Source organism: Sphaeramia orbicularis, chromosome 4 (assembly GCF_902148855.1).
Source record: "Sphaeramia orbicularis chromosome 4, fSphaOr1.1, whole genome shotgun sequence".
In the NCBI taxonomy this organism is placed as follows: domain Eukaryota; kingdom Metazoa; phylum Chordata; class Actinopteri; order Kurtiformes; family Apogonidae; genus Sphaeramia; species Sphaeramia orbicularis.
Window position 1 is genome coordinate 57,044,762 of NC_043960.1, and position 19,455 is coordinate 57,064,216.

Genomic DNA, 19,455 nt, shown 5'->3' on the forward strand with positions numbered 1-19,455 from the left:
ACACCATATTATTGATGGAAGTATATTGGTGTACGGACACTACATGAATTTGGGTGAACAACGCATCATTGAAAACATGCGGTTCGACGTAAACATCCATTTGACACATTGTTCCCAAATTTTCTGCAGCCAGGGAGCAGACCAAAATCTGTCTAGTTGTGCATATTTAGTCATAATAATACTGAAATAACAGGTTCCCATTCTATTATTACAATTAAAGGGCTGTAAAAGAAGGGTTTTCAGAACAAAATGGTTGATTGTCTTAATACTGAAAATAAGAATTGATAAACAGCTGTTCAACAAAAATGATCAATAAATGAAAAGCACTGTGATGTGTGTATTTTGTAATAAAAAAGACACAGGAGTTGAGTAGTAATTATTTATAGTGTTACAAAACATTATGTACAATAATTTTGCTCTCTTCTAACAATAAAATTTTGCACATGTTTTCACGCTCATGGGGTCGCCATTTTGTCAGTTTTTATCTGATTTTCTTCAAATTTGGAGGATTGCAAGATCTAGTAATAAGATGGCCAAAGAAACCTTTTGGGAGTGGTTTTGGGGGGATCTTTTTGCAATAGTGATTAATAACTGCTGCAAATATACTTGTACACCTTGATTGTGATCAATAAATTATTATATTTTGTGAGAAGATCAAATTTTTCAAAATGGAATTAGCAAAAAACCTGGCCTGATTGAGAAAAACAGATGTCATTTTTGGATTTAGCGGTGCAAAATGGTCCTAATTCAGTTGAAAAAACCTAGACAACTTACAAAAAACATTTTTTTGTAACCCAGTGTACTAATTAATACCAAAATAAGATTGGTAAACACACTTTATGAAACTTGTGACTTGATTCCTGTTAGGTACAATGGTGTATTCACCGCAGATGTAGCAGAATATGTCAGGCTTATTTTTGCAAGATCTTCTAGTCGGAGCCATTTCATTCACCTGTAATATTAAAAAAAACATTAATCATAAATTGGCAAAAGTAAAATCTTCAGAACTCGTTTATTGCAAGAAATATGAAAGAATTTTGTGTCATATGATGTGAAAATGCCCATAAATGTAAGCAAAAATGTTAAAAAGCCAATATGTAGCATAGTTGAGAAAGTTGACCTGATTGAGCAAAATTAACGTGATTTTTGGATTCAGCACACCAAAATTATCCTAAATCAGCTCAAAAAACTTAAACAATGAATTTGTTGTTGACCAGTGTTACACTTCAGTAAATATACTTTCTGTGACATTTTTGTTTGGTGGCATGCCTTGCGATTTTTCTAACGTAAAATATGTGCCGTGGCTCAAAAAAGGTTTGGAAACACTGCTCTGGTCCACACCACAAGAACAGGTCAGGTGTTGATTACAGAGCACCCAGCGGATCATGGTGGAACAGTCTGTAGAGTGGAACCTGCCTGTATTCGTCAACTTCAACCACTGTCAAAAAGCATTTGATAACAGAAACCGCTCCAACACTCTGGAAACTCATGAGACACTACGGAAGACCTGAGAAACTAGTCAACGTTGTGAAGGCCAAGGACCAGGAACCAACTGCACAGAAAGGACAACGGTCACAACCTGTCCACGTACAGACAGGAGGAGCACATTCTGTTCATCCTGGCAGTTGATTGGATCATGAAGGAACCGACCAAAGGAAGACAACATGGACTCCAGTGGACACTCTGGTAACAAATGGATGACCTAGACTTTGTGGACGGTCTTGCCCGACTGTCTCATACACATGTACAGATGCAAACAGAGACAGATGAACTGAACCTACAGCCCACACATACATCCAGGAAAGTCCAGAGTTCTTCAGTTGGACCACGGGGGTCAAACATGCGTCCCGGGGGCCAAATGTGTCCCATCAAAGGTTCCAATCCGACCCCTGGGATGAATTTGCAAAGTGCAAAAATTCCACAGTCCAGGCTGTGGAACTCATTTTAGTTGCGGTTCCACATACAGACCAATATGATCTACAGCCAAATAATAACAGCAGAAGAACCGACAAAAAAGAATGACTCCAGATTTTCGACTGGGTTTGATTTGAAAATAATATTACATTAGGCCTGTAAATAATGACAACTTCAAATTTTTGTCTCTGTTTTAGTGCAAAAAATAACAAATTTTGAAAATACTTACATTTACAAACTATCCTGTAACAATAAAATGTGATTAACCTGAACAAATATGAACAATCTGAAATGTCTATAGAAAATTCAGCCCAATTTGAACTCTTTTCTGTCTGTTCCGCAGTGTTTAGTGTCTTCGTAGATCTGATCCATAATGCACATGGACAAACAAGAAGTGGAGGCAGAATATTGTTAAAATTGCACTTATTTTTCTTTAGAAATTTCAGTTTTTTTCAGGTTATTTACATTTTTTTTGTTTGGATAGTTTATAAAAGTAAGTATTTTCATCATTTAATTGGGTTTTTTACACTAAAACACAGACATAAATTTGCTGTTGTCATTATTTATGGGTTATTCTGTTATTATTTTATTGGTCCGACCCACTGGAGATCAAATTGAGCTGAATGTGGAACCTGAAAGAACATGAGTTTGAGAGCCCTGAGTTAGACAAAACATTAAGTAATCCTGTCACAGTGGATAAAAGATCCCTGGAAGACTGGAACCTTTGGAGTATCATCGACAAACAAGGCAGAGCAGAAGCTGAAATAAAAGCAAGAATCAGTAAAGCAAGAACAGCATTCAGCCACTGGACACAAGTTTGGAAAGACACAAAGACCTCCCAACGCACACAGATACAGCTGTAAATTCAGATGTGAAATCACTTCTGTTCTGTGGCTGTGAAACATGGAAGACACAACGACAGTCCTGGACAAAGTCCAGACTGTCACCGACCGATGCATGAGAACAATCCTGAAGATCAAATGGAAACACAAGGAGACAAATGAAGAAGTGTGGGACAGAAGTGGACCGAATCCAACAGAAGAAGAAAACAGACTGATGGTAGACGGAGCTCACAAGGATGGACCAACAGAAAGGTGGAGTTCACCTGGACGAGGCCTATACCCTACCAGGGGTCAAAGGTCATGGTGGTGACCTCATCTATGGAACCAGTGAATGGACCCTAGACCTGATCCACTGAACCAAGCCCACATTAGAACACTGACCCCACAGGACTGGACTGGAGGCACTAGGCATGATGGGTAATCACTGCCCCCACAGGACTGGACTGGAGGCCTGTTCCTCCCTTCAACTCTGCACATGTGAGTTCATCCACCCACTGTCCATGACACACACACATGTACAGATGCACCTTGAACTGGGGGGGGGGCTTAATATCAAATACCACATTAGCCCTGATTTTCTGATACAACAAGATGTTCTAAGCACTCCTGTGTAATTTTTTTTTTTTTTTTTTAATTTTCATCCAACCCCCCCCCCCCAAATATTACTTTTTGAACTCTGAAAATCTCACCTTTCACCGCTTCTCCACTCTTTTGTCCAGTGCAGTGTATAAATATGTTCATGATGGTCATTTAATGATCTTGTCAGTGCCATATTGTATCGTAAGAGTACTTTGTACAATGAAAAGTCTAATGTCAAGGTCATGTTGGAGGTTAAAGGTCACCAAAATGCCTAGTTTTTTCAAAAATTCATACCATTCTGACATTTTATCAAATCTGTCCTCAGTTCTCTTCCCTCTGGTTTCCTGGTGGGATCCCCCAGGCCTTTGGCCCTTTAAAGACACATTAAGGACTAAAGATTAAAACATGGACATTCCATTTGAATTTGCCACCATTAGTGTGGCGGGAAACACTGACACTTCAGTCATTCATTTTCTGAACCCGCTTTATCCTCACTCGGTCTCTTGGAGCCTATCCCAGCGACTTATGGGTGAAGGCGGGGTTCACCCTGGACATGTGACCAGTTCATCACAGGACTGAACATATAGAGACAAACAATCACTGTCACATTCACACCTATGGGGGATTTAGATTAACCCACTGACCTATCAGTGCATGTGTTTGGATGGTGGGAGGAGCCAGAGTACCCAGAGAGAACCCACGCAGACACAGGGAGAACATGCAAACTCCACACAGAAAGGTCCCACCCCCATGGACTAAAGGTCCCCCCCCTATGGACTGGTGCTGGAATGGAACCCAGGACCTTCTGTCTGTGAGGCACCAGGTCTATCCACTGCACCAACAGGACATATACATGTAAATGTCAAAGTCATGTGAAACTACCGTTTGTTCTTTTTGACATGTCACTGTGGAGAATACATGAGTAAAGAGTTGTGTTGAATGTGTCTTATTGAATGGAAGTTGTTTGTGGTCAGTAGATGTGTTCTGAGAAGAGAACCTGAGCCCAACATTTGGAAGAACCCACATTAACAGCTTCATTCCATCAAATATGCATTTTGGACCATTTGGGTGACCTTTGACCTATAACTTGACCTTGACTCTACACCTTTTGTAGTGCAAAGCACTCTGAAGACATGACATGTCTCACAAAAAAACATTTAAAGGCCCAGAATGAGCAGATTGCTACATTGTACTTTATCAAAAGTGAAGAAGGTTTGAAAGTTGCCAAAAACCCCACGTTTTCAGGGTTGAAGAAGTGATTTTCGGGGTAAGGGGTGGGGGGTTTGGGCTTGATTTGAAATGTTTTCACATTTTTGTATTCCCAAGACATGGGAGCATTAGAAAATCTGGGCTAAAGTTAAATCTGAAAATTTTCCTGAAATAAGCCCCCCCCCACTTGAACTGTGGACACTAACTGGGCTTCACATTTAACTGGATGGACTGGGTTTAAACCTGGGTTTAAACTCAACTGTGCTTTGAACTGAGCTCAGATTAAAGGAGTGTTTGTTGGTTCAGCCCAGTCTCTGACAGGTTCAACTGGACCGGCTTTACCTGATCTCAGTTCTACCGACGTGGTTCTGCTCACACCTGTTCACTCTGCTCACTGGGAACGTTATGGAACATGGTCATGTGACTGTTACTGATGTATTGTGGGTGTTTTGTGTGCATTTGTCCTGACATTACCTCCGACAGTGAGATAGAGGGTGGGGCTCTGAGACGACGAGAAGCTGTGGTTATAAACATGTACGTGATAAACACACGTGTAGTCCCGTTGGTGGGTGTGGCCTACGGCAGACAACAGGAAGTGAGCGGAGTGATTGACAGCCGGCAGGGTGAGGTTCAGCGGCTCTTTGGTGTCAGAGATCAGCTGGAAGGAGCCTCCTGGGTACTGTGGTTGGACGGAGCATGTGATGGTGAAGTCGGAGCCCGTGAGCAGCCGGAACCCCTGCTGGTAGACCTCAAAGACCCCGTCAGACAGGGAGATGTTGGGCTGAGGCAGCAGATCTGTCCACACACAGAGACATGATTGGACCAACCAGCACACATGAGCACAAACAAGCAGTCAGAGAATCCATCCTCCTCAGAGACACAGATGGATCTGATCCACAGGAGTCTGGGATGGGATGAACACTGACCAATGAAAACATGGAGGAAACAGAGCCGCTAGGTCACCAGGGCATCTTCGCAATTTTGCCGCGACGTGCATTGTGGGAAGTTCAGCTCCACGCAGCCGCAGTAGGAAGAGGCAATGAGGCCGTTTCTGTGTTTGTTTGCGCTGTGGGCATAACGCAGCTGCGTGGAGCTGCACTTCCCACAATGCACGTCGCAGCAAAATTCCGAAGATACCCTGGTGACCTACGATCTGTGTAAACAAACAAACTATTTATGGAGGACAACACGAAACTGTTCAGCACGAGGGAAGAGGTTCAGCTGAGGAGTAACAGAAAGACCAACAGAGTAGAGACACTGAGGACATGACTGGGGTTGGACAGATACAAGTTATACACAGTTTAAAACACAGTTTGTGTCTGTTTGTACCTGAACACACCACGTCCACACCAGATGAGAACATGTAGGAACCACTTAGTTCAACACAGTCCCTCAGTCCAGACGTCAGCTTTACACAAGGAACTGACACTGACCACACAGGTCTGTGTGCAGAATCCTGTGTGTTGTTGACTGAAACAGCTGATCCACAGTCCAGATACTGACACACAGCAGATCCAGACTTCAGGTCCCAGTCTCTACGGGGGTCTATTACTGGTCTCCACTGTCCCAGGTGTTGGATCTCCAAAGTACCAGCACAGCGGCTCGGCTGTCCCACCAACCTGACACCACCTGGGTCTGAGCAGAGACACAAAGACATGAGTCAAACAAACACAATGTCGTATGAAAGCCACGCCCCCTTGGTACCTGAACAGGTGAGTCCAGCAGCTGTTCCAGGTGAGCAGGTCTTCCCAGCAGAGCTGGACCGTCTACAGTCCAGGACAGCAGACTCATGTCCTTCACACTGGAGCTCACTGGTCCAGACTGGAGCCTCCCCCTCTCCATAGAGCGCCCCCTGGAGGAGCCCAGGAGCCCCACAGCCCAGCTCCCTACAGACCACCTGGGCATCATTAAGGTCCAAATCCTCTTCACACACCGAGGACCAGGACTGGTTGGACCGGACCTCCAGTCTGCCTGAACACAGACTGGAACCATGGACCAGTCTGACAGAGTCTGTGGACACACAACAACACACACACATGTTTAAAGACACAAGAGCGGGGGGCCATGGCTCAGAGGTAGAGCAGGTCATCCAATAACCCAAGGGTGGGCAGTTTGAAAACCGATCTGTCCTAGTCTGTCCAGTGTGTCCTTGGGCAAGACACTTCACACACAGAATCCCAGTGGTCAGTGAATGCACCATAATGCAGTGTGTTTGATCAGTGACCTGTGCACTGGTTCATCTCAGACCACTGGAAACATGTGGCTCATGTCAAACATCTGCATTTAAGGACATGGTTTAGTGTCAGTGATGGGTTTGCATCATTTCATCAGGTACATATTTACCTTTGTTTTGATTGTTTGATACTTCCTAGATCTGTAGTTTTGCACTTGGTTTTGTATTCATTTTGTATTATCTTTGGATGGATTTGGTTTGGTTTGTCTGGCTTTATTCAGAAGGGGACAAGAAATAGAAGATTTTCTTCATCGTGCTCCTTTTTGAGCATGAATATGTACATGTTTGTTCACCTGATGATTATCGAATGTCTGCTGATGAAACACACAACCATGAACAAAATTAATGAAATGAATAAATGACTGAATGAATGGTGTCCTCAGAGTCCAGCAGACCCACATAGAGCTGGAAAAAGAGCACATGGACCAACACAAAGTCCAGTTCAAATAAATGGACTCAGTCCTTCTGAGCTGTTCAACAGCCTGTTGGAAAGCAGAGTCATGTGACCACGTTCATGGACTGGAACTGAATTCAGCTGCATGTGTTTGATGTTTCAGTCCAACCGTCCAATGTGTGGACCTGGTCTGACTGGGTTTGGTTTTGACCCAGCTCAGATAAAACACACCTGAATGGACTCATGGAAGAACTCTGACAGAATCAGGACCATCATCAGTAGACTTACCTGAACAGGTGAGGGACAGGGTGGAGAAAGAGTATGAAGTATCTGTTCTCACACAGTCCATCAGTGCAGATGTAGAGAGAAGACAGGTGGGGCTTATGTGCCACCCAGAACCAAATAGATAAGATGGATCAGATGAATCAGATCTTCTCCCAGAAACAGCAGATCCACAGTCCAGTCGACGACATATGACATCTGCTGCCTTCAGGGTCCAGGGGCCAGAATAATCAAAATATTCCACGTCTCTCCATTCTCCATGATGTTTGATCTGTACTGTACCGTTACAGCGACTGGCTCCTCCCACCAGTCTGACATCATCAGGATCTGATCAAATACAAGTGACAGATAAATGAGCTCAAAGTGAGTGAACTGATGTCAGCTGGTGTCAGTCAAAGCTCCGCCCACCTGTGCAGGTAAGGTCCACAGCTGTTCCAGATGAGCAGGTCTGTGCCCCTGAGCTTCCACAGTCCAGCAGAGCAGACTCATGGCCTTCACAGGTGAACGTCTGCACCACAGGAGCCTCCGCTGCTCCAGAGAGCGCCCCCTGGAGGAGCCCAGGAGCCCCACAGCCCAGCTCCCTACAGACCACCTGGGCACCAGGAAGGTCCAAGTGTCCTTCACACACTGAGGACCAGGACCTGGACTGGGGAGAGTGGACCTCCAGTCTGCCTGAACACACACTGGACCCATGGACCAGTCTGACAGAGTCTGTGGACACAGATGGAAGAAGACTGGAATCACACTAGAGTCTGACGTGGACTCTAAGGGACTGTAGTTGACTGGAGGAGACCAGGGTCTGGGGCTTGGACTATATAATGGATTTTACTGGACTGTAGTGGACTGGAGTAGACCGGGGTATGGGGGTTAAGACTATACAATGGATTTTACTGGACTGTAGTGGACTGGACTAGACCGGGGTCTGGGGCTTGGACTATATAGTGGATTTTACTGGACTGTAGTGGACTGGAGTAGACCGGGGTCTGAGGCTTGGACTATATAGTGGACTTTATTGGACTGCAGTGGACTGGAGTAGACCAGGGTATAGGGTTTGGACGATATAGTGGATTTTACTGGACTGTAGTGGACTGGAGTAGACCAGGGTCTGGGGGTTCGGACTATATAGTGGATTTTACTGGACTGTAGTGGACTCACATTCATATGTGTTTGTGTTTGTTTCTTCTGTGGGACATGATGTTCATCAGCTGTTTGTTTGTGGACATGGATATTATTGATTGATTGATTGTATTGATCAGTTTGTGTGAGTTGACATTAAATGTGAGTTGAAGTCTTGGACCGACCAGGATCTGAGAGTCCACAGAGTCTGGAGCCCACAGTGACAGTGGAAGGGTTAGGGTTCAGTGTTCATGCTCTTACCTGAACAATTCAGCTCCAGGGATGAAAAGACAAATGATTCAGATCTAAAACAGTCCCTCAGTTCAGATTCATCACAGTCTGATCTGATCCACCAATTGTCTATTTCTGAATCAGTGTCTCTGTATCTCACTGAAACTGCAGATCCACAGTTCAGTTCTGCACAAACTCTGTTTCCTAACTTCCTGTACCAGTATAAGCCTTCCACTGGTTTCCAGTTTCCATCCTTTTGTTTCATCTCCAGGTCACCATGACAACGACTGGCTCCTCCCACCAACCTGAAGTGGACAGACTCTGTAGAAATAAGACAGATCAGTCAGAGTCCGGTCCAGAACCACACCAGCCCATCTGGACCACATGGACTGGATTATTGAGCACATCTGGTTTCCATGTGTGAACAGTGTTTTCAGTCCCACTGACAGATTTTGTGTCCAAACGGACTCAGTTCATCCCTCATTCATTCAGTCAGTGAATTGAATGGCTCAGTCTGCTCCTGTTTGTCAGTGTTTCCTTCACTTGTGGATCTTTAGAGCCACACTTGTCCAAATGTCAGGAACAGCAGCTGAGCGTGCTCAGTGGAGCTTCTGTAAACCCATCATTCCTGAATCCTCTGCATTAGTTCCAGTTTGTTCAGATGAAAACCACCTGAACCAGGATGTTCAGCTTCAGCCCAGTTCACATCCCTCCTTTGTGCATTTCTTACCTGTGGAAGTGCTGTTGTTTTCAGACAGGAGCCCTGCAGGAAAAACACAAAGGACAGCCGTGAAAACAGGACAATATGGTGCCGGTCTTCTTCCAGTTGAGTGGACGCTGGTGTGACCTGCTGCCGCTGCTCACCAGCAATTTTACAGTGTTTTATCCTCCTCAGACCCAGCAATGGGTTTTCTGTCCACATTTGTGGAAAAGAGTTTCACAACTTTATACAAAAAAAAGAAAACTGTCCACCACAAAGGACATTCCATCAAAATGTTAAAAACTGCATCTGAAAAAACTGTTGCATCATGATGTTCCCAATATAGGCACTGATTTAACAAACAACAAAAAAAGCTTGTCTTTGCTGATATTTCCTGGGTCTGAGGAGGTTAAATGGTTTTTATGCCCGAAGTGAACTGAGTAATTGTACGTATGTGAGAACCAAGCGACCATATCTCTTCTCACTAGTGCAACAGTTGCTGTTCCTGCACTTTGTTGTCAGAGGGCTAACACTAGCCTACCTACTGGATCACTTCACCCAGCTTCGCTGATCCACCTGTCGCTTCTGCCGCTATGTGGGCCTGTGAGTTCTATCTGTGGCCCCCTGGTGCTTTCCCATACCCCAATATCTCCCTAGTCTTCCAAGCTTGACCCAGGGAGGCTGGGTGTTTTCTCTGTGTCAGCATTTTAATTGAACACTTTGAGACTTCGACATTCAGACTCAACAGGTCGACTAACGCTGGCACCAAGCACAACAACACCACTGTCAACTTTGGTCTCCTCAGCATTCGCTCCCTCACGAGGCAGAGGATGTCTGATTCAGGACCTCCTCACCGACCGTAAGTTCCACTCCCTCTGTCTTACTGAAACCTGGCAACAGACCAATGACTTTTCACAGCTAAATGAATCTACTCCTCCCGGGTTTGTTTACATCTGCTGTCCCCGTGGCAACAGTCGGGGAGGAGGTCTCACAATAATTCACCGCGAGAAGTTGAAGGTCCTACCTGTGTCTGTGCCTGCCTTCAGCTCCTTTGAATGGAATGTGTTCATGGTGCCTGTCCCCACTCCATCAATTGTCTCAACAGTTTATCACCCCACCCCACCCCAAGCACCACAGTGACTTTTTAAATAGTTTTACCACTTCACTCACCCACTTATCTACACTTTCACCTAATATAATACTGCTGGGGGACTTCAATGTCCACATGGACAATAGAAACTTACCCCTCACCACAGACTTCTCTTCCTGTTTGGACAGTTTTGAATTTCATCAAGCCATAGACTTTCCAACACATAAGAAAGGACAAACCCTGGATCTAGTCTGCTGTTCTGCCCCCCCCCCCCCCCCCCCACCCAACTGTTCAGCAGATGAAGTTCACATCTCCATCCATGTCCTCCTCTCCTTCAACACCACACTCTGCCTCACCGCTCTCAAGTCATTACATCTCATTTCCAAATATCAAGGACATCGGTTTACTCACGCTCTCCTCCAACATCAACAACATTCTACTCCCAGACTCCCCCTCAACTCCTGATGAACTTGCTGCATTATACAATAATAATCTGACCCACATTCTCCATTCTCTTGCCCCATTGAAAACACGGTCTGTTTCCTTCTCCTCAACTGCCCCCGGTACACCCCCGAACTCCGACAAATGAAGGCTACAGGTCGACAACTTGAGCGACTCCTCTGTTGTGAATGATTAAGAAGAAAAACACAAACTCAGGAATGCTTGTCTGGGAATATCTCCCTTTCTTTATTTGATGGTGGAGGGGGGTTTATACAGGGGCGTTTGCACATTATAACTTACATAAAAGGAACTAACCACTAGCTACGTGTGTGATTAACTCTTTTGCCGAGTATGATGTTATGTTATTAATGACTGTTTTGAACATAGCTTCGGTGGGCACACCCTCTGTTTCCTGCTCCCACATCAAATTTCCACAGGTCATGGTCACCTGGACACACAAACATGATTTAACAGAAGTTACTCAACTTCATGAAATAACATACGCACACTTAAGACCTTATCAAATCCCACACCACAAAAAACTGGTCTAACTATCCACATGGACATGCTCCAAACACACATACAGCACCAGAAGGACTCAGTTACTAAAACCAAATCCAACTACTGTTCTGCTTTAATCATCTCTTCAGAAGGAAACACCAAACACTGTTCACCCTGCTCAATTAAACTCTCCAGCCACCTGACTCCCTGCCCCCCCACTTGTACTCATCGAGCGTCTGTCAGTCTGTACTTCAATTCTTCAATGAGACAATCCTCAACATCCACCTGCACCTCCGTCCAAACTCAGCGCCTGCCACTCCACCTGAACCACTCACCCTGCCACAGTCATTTTCCAGTTTTCAACTCCCTGATACCTCTGTAATCTTCAGCCTCATCAAAAACTCCAAACCCTCCACCTGTCACCTCGATCCACCCACCCACACACACACACCTCCGGTCAAATCCTTCCTCTCTCCATCTGCCATCACTCACTCTTCCCTGACCACTGGAACTGTTCCTCCACAATTCAAACTGCAGTCATCACCCCCATCCTCAAAAAACCTGGTCTAGACCCCAACAATTTCAATAACCTCCACCCCATCTCTAACCTACCTTTCATTTCCAAAATTGTTGAAAAAATAGTCGCCATTCAACTCCACACATGTAATGACCAATAGCCTCCATGAGCCTTACTGGTCTGGTTTCCGCCCCCACCACAGCGCAGAAACTGCTGGAATCAGCAGCTGCTGTGACAAACAGGAAGTGGATCAACTGGTCACTCAGCGCAATTGACATGATTTTTTCACCCAGGAAGAATGGCCCTGGGGAGCCCGCCTGCCCTGATGGAACATTTGCAGCCGGATACACCCGGGACGCTTGGGACAAGTGGAGGGTGGTCTGTCTCTCTGCTCTGTCGGTGGAGGACATCGAGGACATCTACTCAGCTGGGTTTATGATAGTGGGACACCTTCTGATTGGTCGGTCAAAATTGAGAAGCACTTTGGAATGGTGAGTGACAATGTGAAGGAATTACAACAGGTGGGGACGCAGTCAGAGGACTCCCCCTGCAGTCAAAACATCTTCCATGGTCAGGACAACAGTAGGAGTGAACTGATAAGAACTGGTACCAACTGAAGGACAGATTGACCCACTGGAGTCTCTTATCTTGCACACACATTCCACAAATACACAGCACACATACACTTTTCCTTGCCCCAAACCCCAAACCTTGTCTGCTGTCTACCTTTTCCTTTTTTCACCCTATCCCCCGTATTCCTTCCAAATCCATGAAAAAATTCCAACATGTGTCCACATGTACTGTGTGAAAACTGTATGATGTCATATATTTGTGCTTTGCATTATCTTGTGTTCTTCACTGCACATTTCAAAGAAAAGGGTTCAGTGGTGGCGCACCAGTTAGGAGCAGTGGCCAAATGTCCCAATTCATCGAACGCAATCTCATTTGATGTACTCTGTGCTGTATGTACACTGTGCTGTCAAATGACAATAAAGAAATCTGTAATCTGTAAAAAAAAAAAAAAAATCAGTAAAGGTGGTTCAGACTCTTCATGTACTGGTGTGTGTTGAGAGGAAACACAACATGTATGTGTTTGATCCTGATCCATAACTCCAACACAGACGAGTTAAAGACACAACCTGAGGCTGATGAAAGCACAACACACATTTGCACTGGTTTATCCCATGGTATCTATGACAGAAGTCAATAATGGACCCAGTCAGCAGCTCTTCCTTCTAAATCAGCTCTGACACTGTCACTGTTGGAACAGACAGGATTCATCAAACCAGCATTTGACTGGATTCACACTGATCTGAGTTGGACCCTCAGGTACCATCATGACAGTCACATGACCATCAGCACACGCTAGGATTGATATCAAATGCACACATGACATGTCTGTAACCATGGAGATGAACCTGTCAAATAGCAGTTAACCCTTTCAGCTCCGTGTCCGTCCATCGTTCCACCTACCTTGAATGGAAATGCAAAGGAAAACCAGGACGTATGGTGCGTGGTCCATGTCCAGTCAGACGCTCTTCTCTTCTTGGAGCTGATCTCAAGTTGATTGGCGGGTCATCCGGATCCACCGTGTGCTTTTAAAGGTGACAGAAGGAGGAACTGTGTGGTGTGTGGTTACCACGGAGATGAAAGACCACATCCTGTTTCCTGGTCCACATCACTGACTGTCTCTGGACAATGAAATGGACATAGTTGAAAGACGCTAGAAAAGTATAAAGCAAATTAGACTATTGGTATAATTATTGGACATTGTTGTGTTATTATCATTATTACAACAGTTATTACCCCATCCACACCCCCCACACCCCCCACACACACCCCACACACCCCCACCTTCTCAGTCCCCTCTTCCACTTTTCTCTATCGACCCTGATCAGTCTATATTGTTTAGTTGCTCTTAAAAATACAAAAGAATTCATTCATCTCTGATGTTTCCAGTGTGTTCAGTAAACGTCCAATGAAGAGACCATAATGCATCAGTGTCCAAGTAAAGACACATTAAAAGCAGCACCGACATATTTCCAGGGTGCAGTCGATAATGGTCTGCTTTCACATCCCTCAGTTCAGTTTCATCACATCTTCTGCAACATCTGTTTTACAGGAAGGTGTGACACAGAGGCTGTTAGACTCCACTCCGAAGATTCAGTTGGTATTCAGTCTGCCCTGCAGTCTGTAGTATTTAGTAGACCACCAAATATACTCCAGTAGTTTGTCCAAAATGTTCTTAAACTGCAACAATAATGTGTTCGTGGTGGTTCTTCTGGGTTCAACTGGACTGGTTTAGCTCTTTGGAAAACGTTTCATCTGTCGTCCAACAGACTTCTGAAGTTCTAATAAACCTGTGGGGGAGTGGTCTTATAAACCTGTGGGAGGGGGTGGTCTTATAAACTTATGGGGGAGTGGTCCAATAAAGCTGTGGGAGGGGGTGGTCTTATAAAGCTGTGGGGGGAGTGGTCTTATAAACCTATGGGGGAGTGGTCTTATAAACCTGTGGGGGAGTGGTCTTATAAACCTGTGGGGGGAGTGGTCTTATAAACTTATGGGGGAGTGGTCAAATAAACCTGTGGGGGGTGTGGTCTGTGCAGGTGTTAGTCCATATGCTAATGACCTTCAGTCAGGGCTGTCCAACCCTTGTTCTCCAGATCTACTGTCCTCTATGTTTTAGTGTGTGTCAGACCACTCCCCCTGTGGGTGTGTCAGACCACTCCCCCATGGGTATATTTCTTCATTTATGTTCATTTCGTAGATGTAAACATTTTCATTACGGAATTTTTTCACTCAAAATATAAGAAAAAACTTTGGAGTTGATATTATTTTTCAGTTCTTATCCTATTATTTATATTATTTCACTGGTCCGGCCCACTTTAGATCAAAATTTTATCAATGTCATTTTCCTTCGTTAGGTGTCTGATGCCTCAGATCATCACTGGACTAACTGTTGGGTTTGACATTTTGTTATAATTTTGTAGCCAATTCAAATCTTAATGATTATCTTCTAAAACCTCTTGTACTTTCTCAACAGATTTTAGACTGTTAGAATGTTAAGAATTATTTTAATATGACAGTGTTCACAGTTTTCTCCTTTGCAGTATTATCTCTAGTTTCTGTATTCCTATAAACCCCAAATGGACTAGTTGATGTAGCTAAGCTAGGCTCATGGGATGATAAGGGGTCTGCCTCTGTGTCCAACTTCTCCTGCAGTTCACACACACACACACACACACACACACACACACACACCCACTCACACACACACACACACACACACTCACACACACACACACTCACACACACACACACACACACACACTCACACACACACACACACACACACACACTCACACTCACACACACACACACACACACACACACACACACACACACACACCAGAGGTGATTTCTCTCAGACTGCAGTGGAAGCACATCTTCTCCTAAAATGACTCAAATTAAATGCTCAAATCTGTTCAGTTGTGTTGACATTTCATTGACTCCAAATGTGTTAGAACACGTTCATCTCACAGACGAGTTCGTTCAGAATCAGCTTTATCACAGATCAGTGGACTGGATGTTGTTCACTTCTCCTCCATTCCTGTGTCTGTGTTTTCTCCTCCATCTCTGCTCAGTGCATTTGTCGTAGACGCTCAGCGTCCATGCACTTCAATGGGACTGAGTGGAACTGGCTTTTTCATTGCCTCAAAACTGGACGATAATTGGATAAATGCCACCATATTGTCCCGCCCCCGGACGCTCAGCGTCTCTGGGGGTGAACGGAGCTGTGGGCGGAGCTCGACCGGGCTGGACGCTGAGCTTCCACCTGCTGATTGGAGGATCGGTCCAAAGACTGAATCCCGTTTGATTGACAGCTGTTTTCAGATCTGCTCCTTCACTGACACAGTTCAGTTTAAAACCGTCACACATTCTGCTGTGGAATCAGACAAACCACTACGAAATGAACTGTTCATTTACTACACTGGAAATAAAACACACTCATTGTACTTTCTTGTTTCATTTTAACATAATTTCAGTGTTTTCTTGTTTAGTTGGTGCGATAACGTCACTGAGCATTTTCTTAAAAAGGAACGAATTTATGTTTAAATAACTGGACATTTTTTTTGATGTAAGCCGACAATGAGCTTCTCCTGTCTGAAAGATGAGCAGCTGACACACACACACACACACACACACACACACACACACACACACACACACACACACACACCCCTTCAGATGGGCTCCTACTCCTCTTCCTGTTTAAGCTCAGCTGAAGAAAATCACCGACCAGTTCACTTCATTCCAAACCACTGTCCAAACACAGATCGAACTCACAGACTCACCAGTAATCGAGCCAACGCCCAATTTCCACAAACACTTCACCTACAAGGCACTTTAATGCACGCAATGTACTTTACACCCACACAAAGAACACAAGCGTCACAGAACATAGAACACAAACATTTATGTGCAGTTTGTCAAAGCAGCAGAACTCCTTAAAACGCAACAGTAACATATGAGGAACCTCTGAGACTTCCACTGTACTTTTGAACATGTGTTTTCTAGAATTTGCACAGTATACATATACATATACATATACATACACATATACATATACATACACATATACATATACATACACATATACATACACATACACATATACATACACATATACATATACATACACATACACATATACATTACATATACATACACATATACATACACATATACATATACATACACATATACATTACATATACATACACATATACATACACATATACATATACATACACATATACATACACATACACATATACATACACATATACATATACATACACATATACATACACATATAAATATACATATACATATACATATACAAACTCCTCCACTTTTCATCTCAGTATATTCACTCATACTCCAACACACCAACATATCCTGCATTCTCCTCTACTCACAGACTTTTTTTTTTTTACCCACACTCCTCTGTCCTCTGCTCACTCACTTTCCACACAATCACACACAAACATCCAATCCAATGGATTCATACAACAGCCATGTTACATGCAGGATTATTTAACATCAAGCAGGTGTGAGCTAATATTACAGCATACAATTCTAGGACAGATATAACATTATTCTAGAATATCCCATAAGGCGCCCACGCAGAGGACTGCATGAATCTGCAGAGTCCTGAACTAACTCACTAAGGCTCACTACTTTCTTGTAAAATGGACAATGCACAATTAATTTACACAACTCCTTGCAAACAACAGATGAACTTTGAATATTTCAGACTCTGGTCCCTTTTTCTACCAGTTCCTACACCTTCTGTACAGTACTTACACCACAGGCTGGACTGTAGATAAGCAAAGGCATGACAGAGAACACTAGAACCATGACTCCAAATAATGCAGTGGACCGTATTCATAGATCCAATCCTGTCCCCAGGGCCGAGGACTGACACAGCACTCACACTCATTTACTTCTGCTCTGTCTCAACAAAACACTTTGTCCCTCATGGACGGCACATAAACTCTGAACTGCCAGTTCTTAACCCTTTCATGCATGAATATGAGAACCTTAATCAAGATTTTTTTCCTGAGTATTTTTATTCATCTTTAGGCATGAAAAAAAAACACAATTTGATTGATTTTTTTATGAATCTATTTTTCATGGAGTTACAAAAATGTCCACTCAGCTGGACACCATGAGTTTAATTTTAGAAGCAAAGAAACATGCATTTACTGATGTTCAGTGGGAAAACTATGAAGTAAAAACACTTTTAATGCTGCTAATCTGATGTTTTCTCACATTTTAACACACCTGCATGGAGATAATAGGCTAAAAATAACCTTTTTGTTTTAAAAGAAAACAAAAAAAAACAAACAGAAAACTGTTAATTACAGTCTAATAATAACTGCCTTTTTTTTTTTTTACACTCAGACATGTTAGTGCAGATCAGGTTTATCTAGAACAGCACAGTTACAGTAATGGTATGAATGTCAGTGTATGGGATGATGCAGAAGTGTCCACTGTGAAGCTGATATGGAACTAAAACAACCAAACCCATGAATACACAAGAGAACACCTTTGAACAGCTGTCCACTGTAGTGACCACTATGCATGAAAGGGTTAAAAACCAGACCTGGGTCCATTTATGGAAGACACCCAGGGGTCCCAGGGCCTGTTGGTGAGTGCAGGTTCCCCAGATCACATCCAATCACTTTGCAGTTCTTTTTCCAACAGAGCCCAAATTCTCCTCACAGTAAGCTGTGATGAGACTGTGCACGTATTTGGATAGAAAGAAAGCTCTTACCTTTAGTTTGGGCCCAAACACAGCGTCACCACGACCCATCTGTGAATCCACCAAGGCCTCTGTCCAGCCCCACGGTGGGCACCAACTGTTGAGGCTCAAATAACGAAGAAACCACGACTTCAGGATGCTCTCAGGAAACATCTGCCTTTCTTTATTCAACAGCTTTTATACAGAGGCGTAGGCACATCCTTACTGCCATAAAAGGAACGAACCATTCACTACGTGTGTGATAAACACTTTTGCCAAATATGATGTTATGTCATTAATGACTTTGTTTTGAACATGGCTTTGGTTGGAACTCTCTCCTTTCTGCTCCCAGATCAAATTTCCACACGGTGCTCTGGACACAAACAGGATTTAATAGAAGTTACTCAACTTCATGAAATAAGATACGCACACTCCTCCCCTGAAATTATGAAAATTAAATGGTTGTACGGTTGTGTTGACATTTTATTGACTACAAATGTGTTAGACCACATTCATCTCAAAGATGAGTTCGTTCAGAATCAGCTTTATCACAAATGAACGGACGCGATGTTGTTCACTTCTCCTCCATTCCCGTGTCTCTGTTTTCTCCTCCATCTCTGCTCAGTGCATTTGTCCGTAGACTGCGGGCGTCTCTGGGCTTTAATGGGACTGAGTGGAACAGTTTTTTTCATTGCGTCAAAACTGGACGGTAATTGGATAAATGCCACCATATTGTCCCGCCCCCGGACGCCGGGCGTCTCTGGGGGTGAATGGAGCTGTGGGCGGAGCTCGGCCGGGCTGGACGCCAGAATCCCATGTTCTGATTGGAGGATCAGTCGAAAGGCTGAATCCCGTTGATTGACAGCTGTTTTCAAATCTGCTCCTTCACTGACATAGTTCAGTTTAATACCGTCGCGCATTCTGCTGTGAAATCAAGAGAGAAACCACTACGAAATTACTCGTTCATTTCTTGCACTGTAAATAAAACACACTCATTGGACTTCCTTGTTTCAATTTAAAATAATTTCAGTGTTTTCTTGTTTCAGTTCCATAATTTAATCATTTCTTGTTCGAGTTTAATAGTTTTGTAGATAGT

The 19,455-nt window shown here is 43.8% G+C and overlaps 1 protein-coding gene and 1 long non-coding RNA gene across 2 annotated transcripts; both read right to left on the bottom strand.

The window, feature by feature from the left end:
• Positions 1-5,174: 5,174 nt before the first annotated feature.
• On the bottom strand, positions 5,175-7,714 carry LOC115417621 (scavenger receptor cysteine-rich type 1 protein M130-like). Its single transcript, XM_030131634.1, has 5 exons — positions 7,698-7,714; positions 6,249-6,310; positions 5,874-6,179; positions 5,279-5,339; positions 5,175-5,181 (listed from the first exon to the last, which is right to left on the bottom strand). Exons 1-5 carry the CDS (start codon positions 7,712-7,714, stop codon positions 5,175-5,177), a joined length of 453 nt encoding a protein of 150 aa, XP_029987494.1.
• A 1,379-nt stretch (positions 7,715-9,093) lies between these two features.
• LOC115418565 (uncharacterized) lies at positions 9,094-18,629 on the bottom strand. Its single transcript, XR_003935319.1, has 4 exons — positions 18,393-18,629; positions 13,523-13,740; positions 9,531-9,563; positions 9,094-9,121 (listed from the first exon to the last, which is right to left on the bottom strand). It is a non-coding gene; the product is annotated as an uncharacterized LOC115418565 (long non-coding RNA).
• Positions 18,630-19,455: the final 826 nt, after the last annotated feature.

Coding starts and splice junctions, on each gene's coding strand:
- LOC115417621 (XM_030131634.1), bottom strand. Junction 6,180..6,248: donor TGCTGGACTCACCTGTTCAG/GTACCAAGGGGG, acceptor GTCTCTGCTCAG/ACCCAGGTGGTGTCAGGTTG. Junction 5,340..5,873: donor TGTGGACGTGGTGTGTTCAG/GTACAAACAGAC, acceptor GTGTGTGGACAG/ATCTGCTGCCTCAGCCCAAC.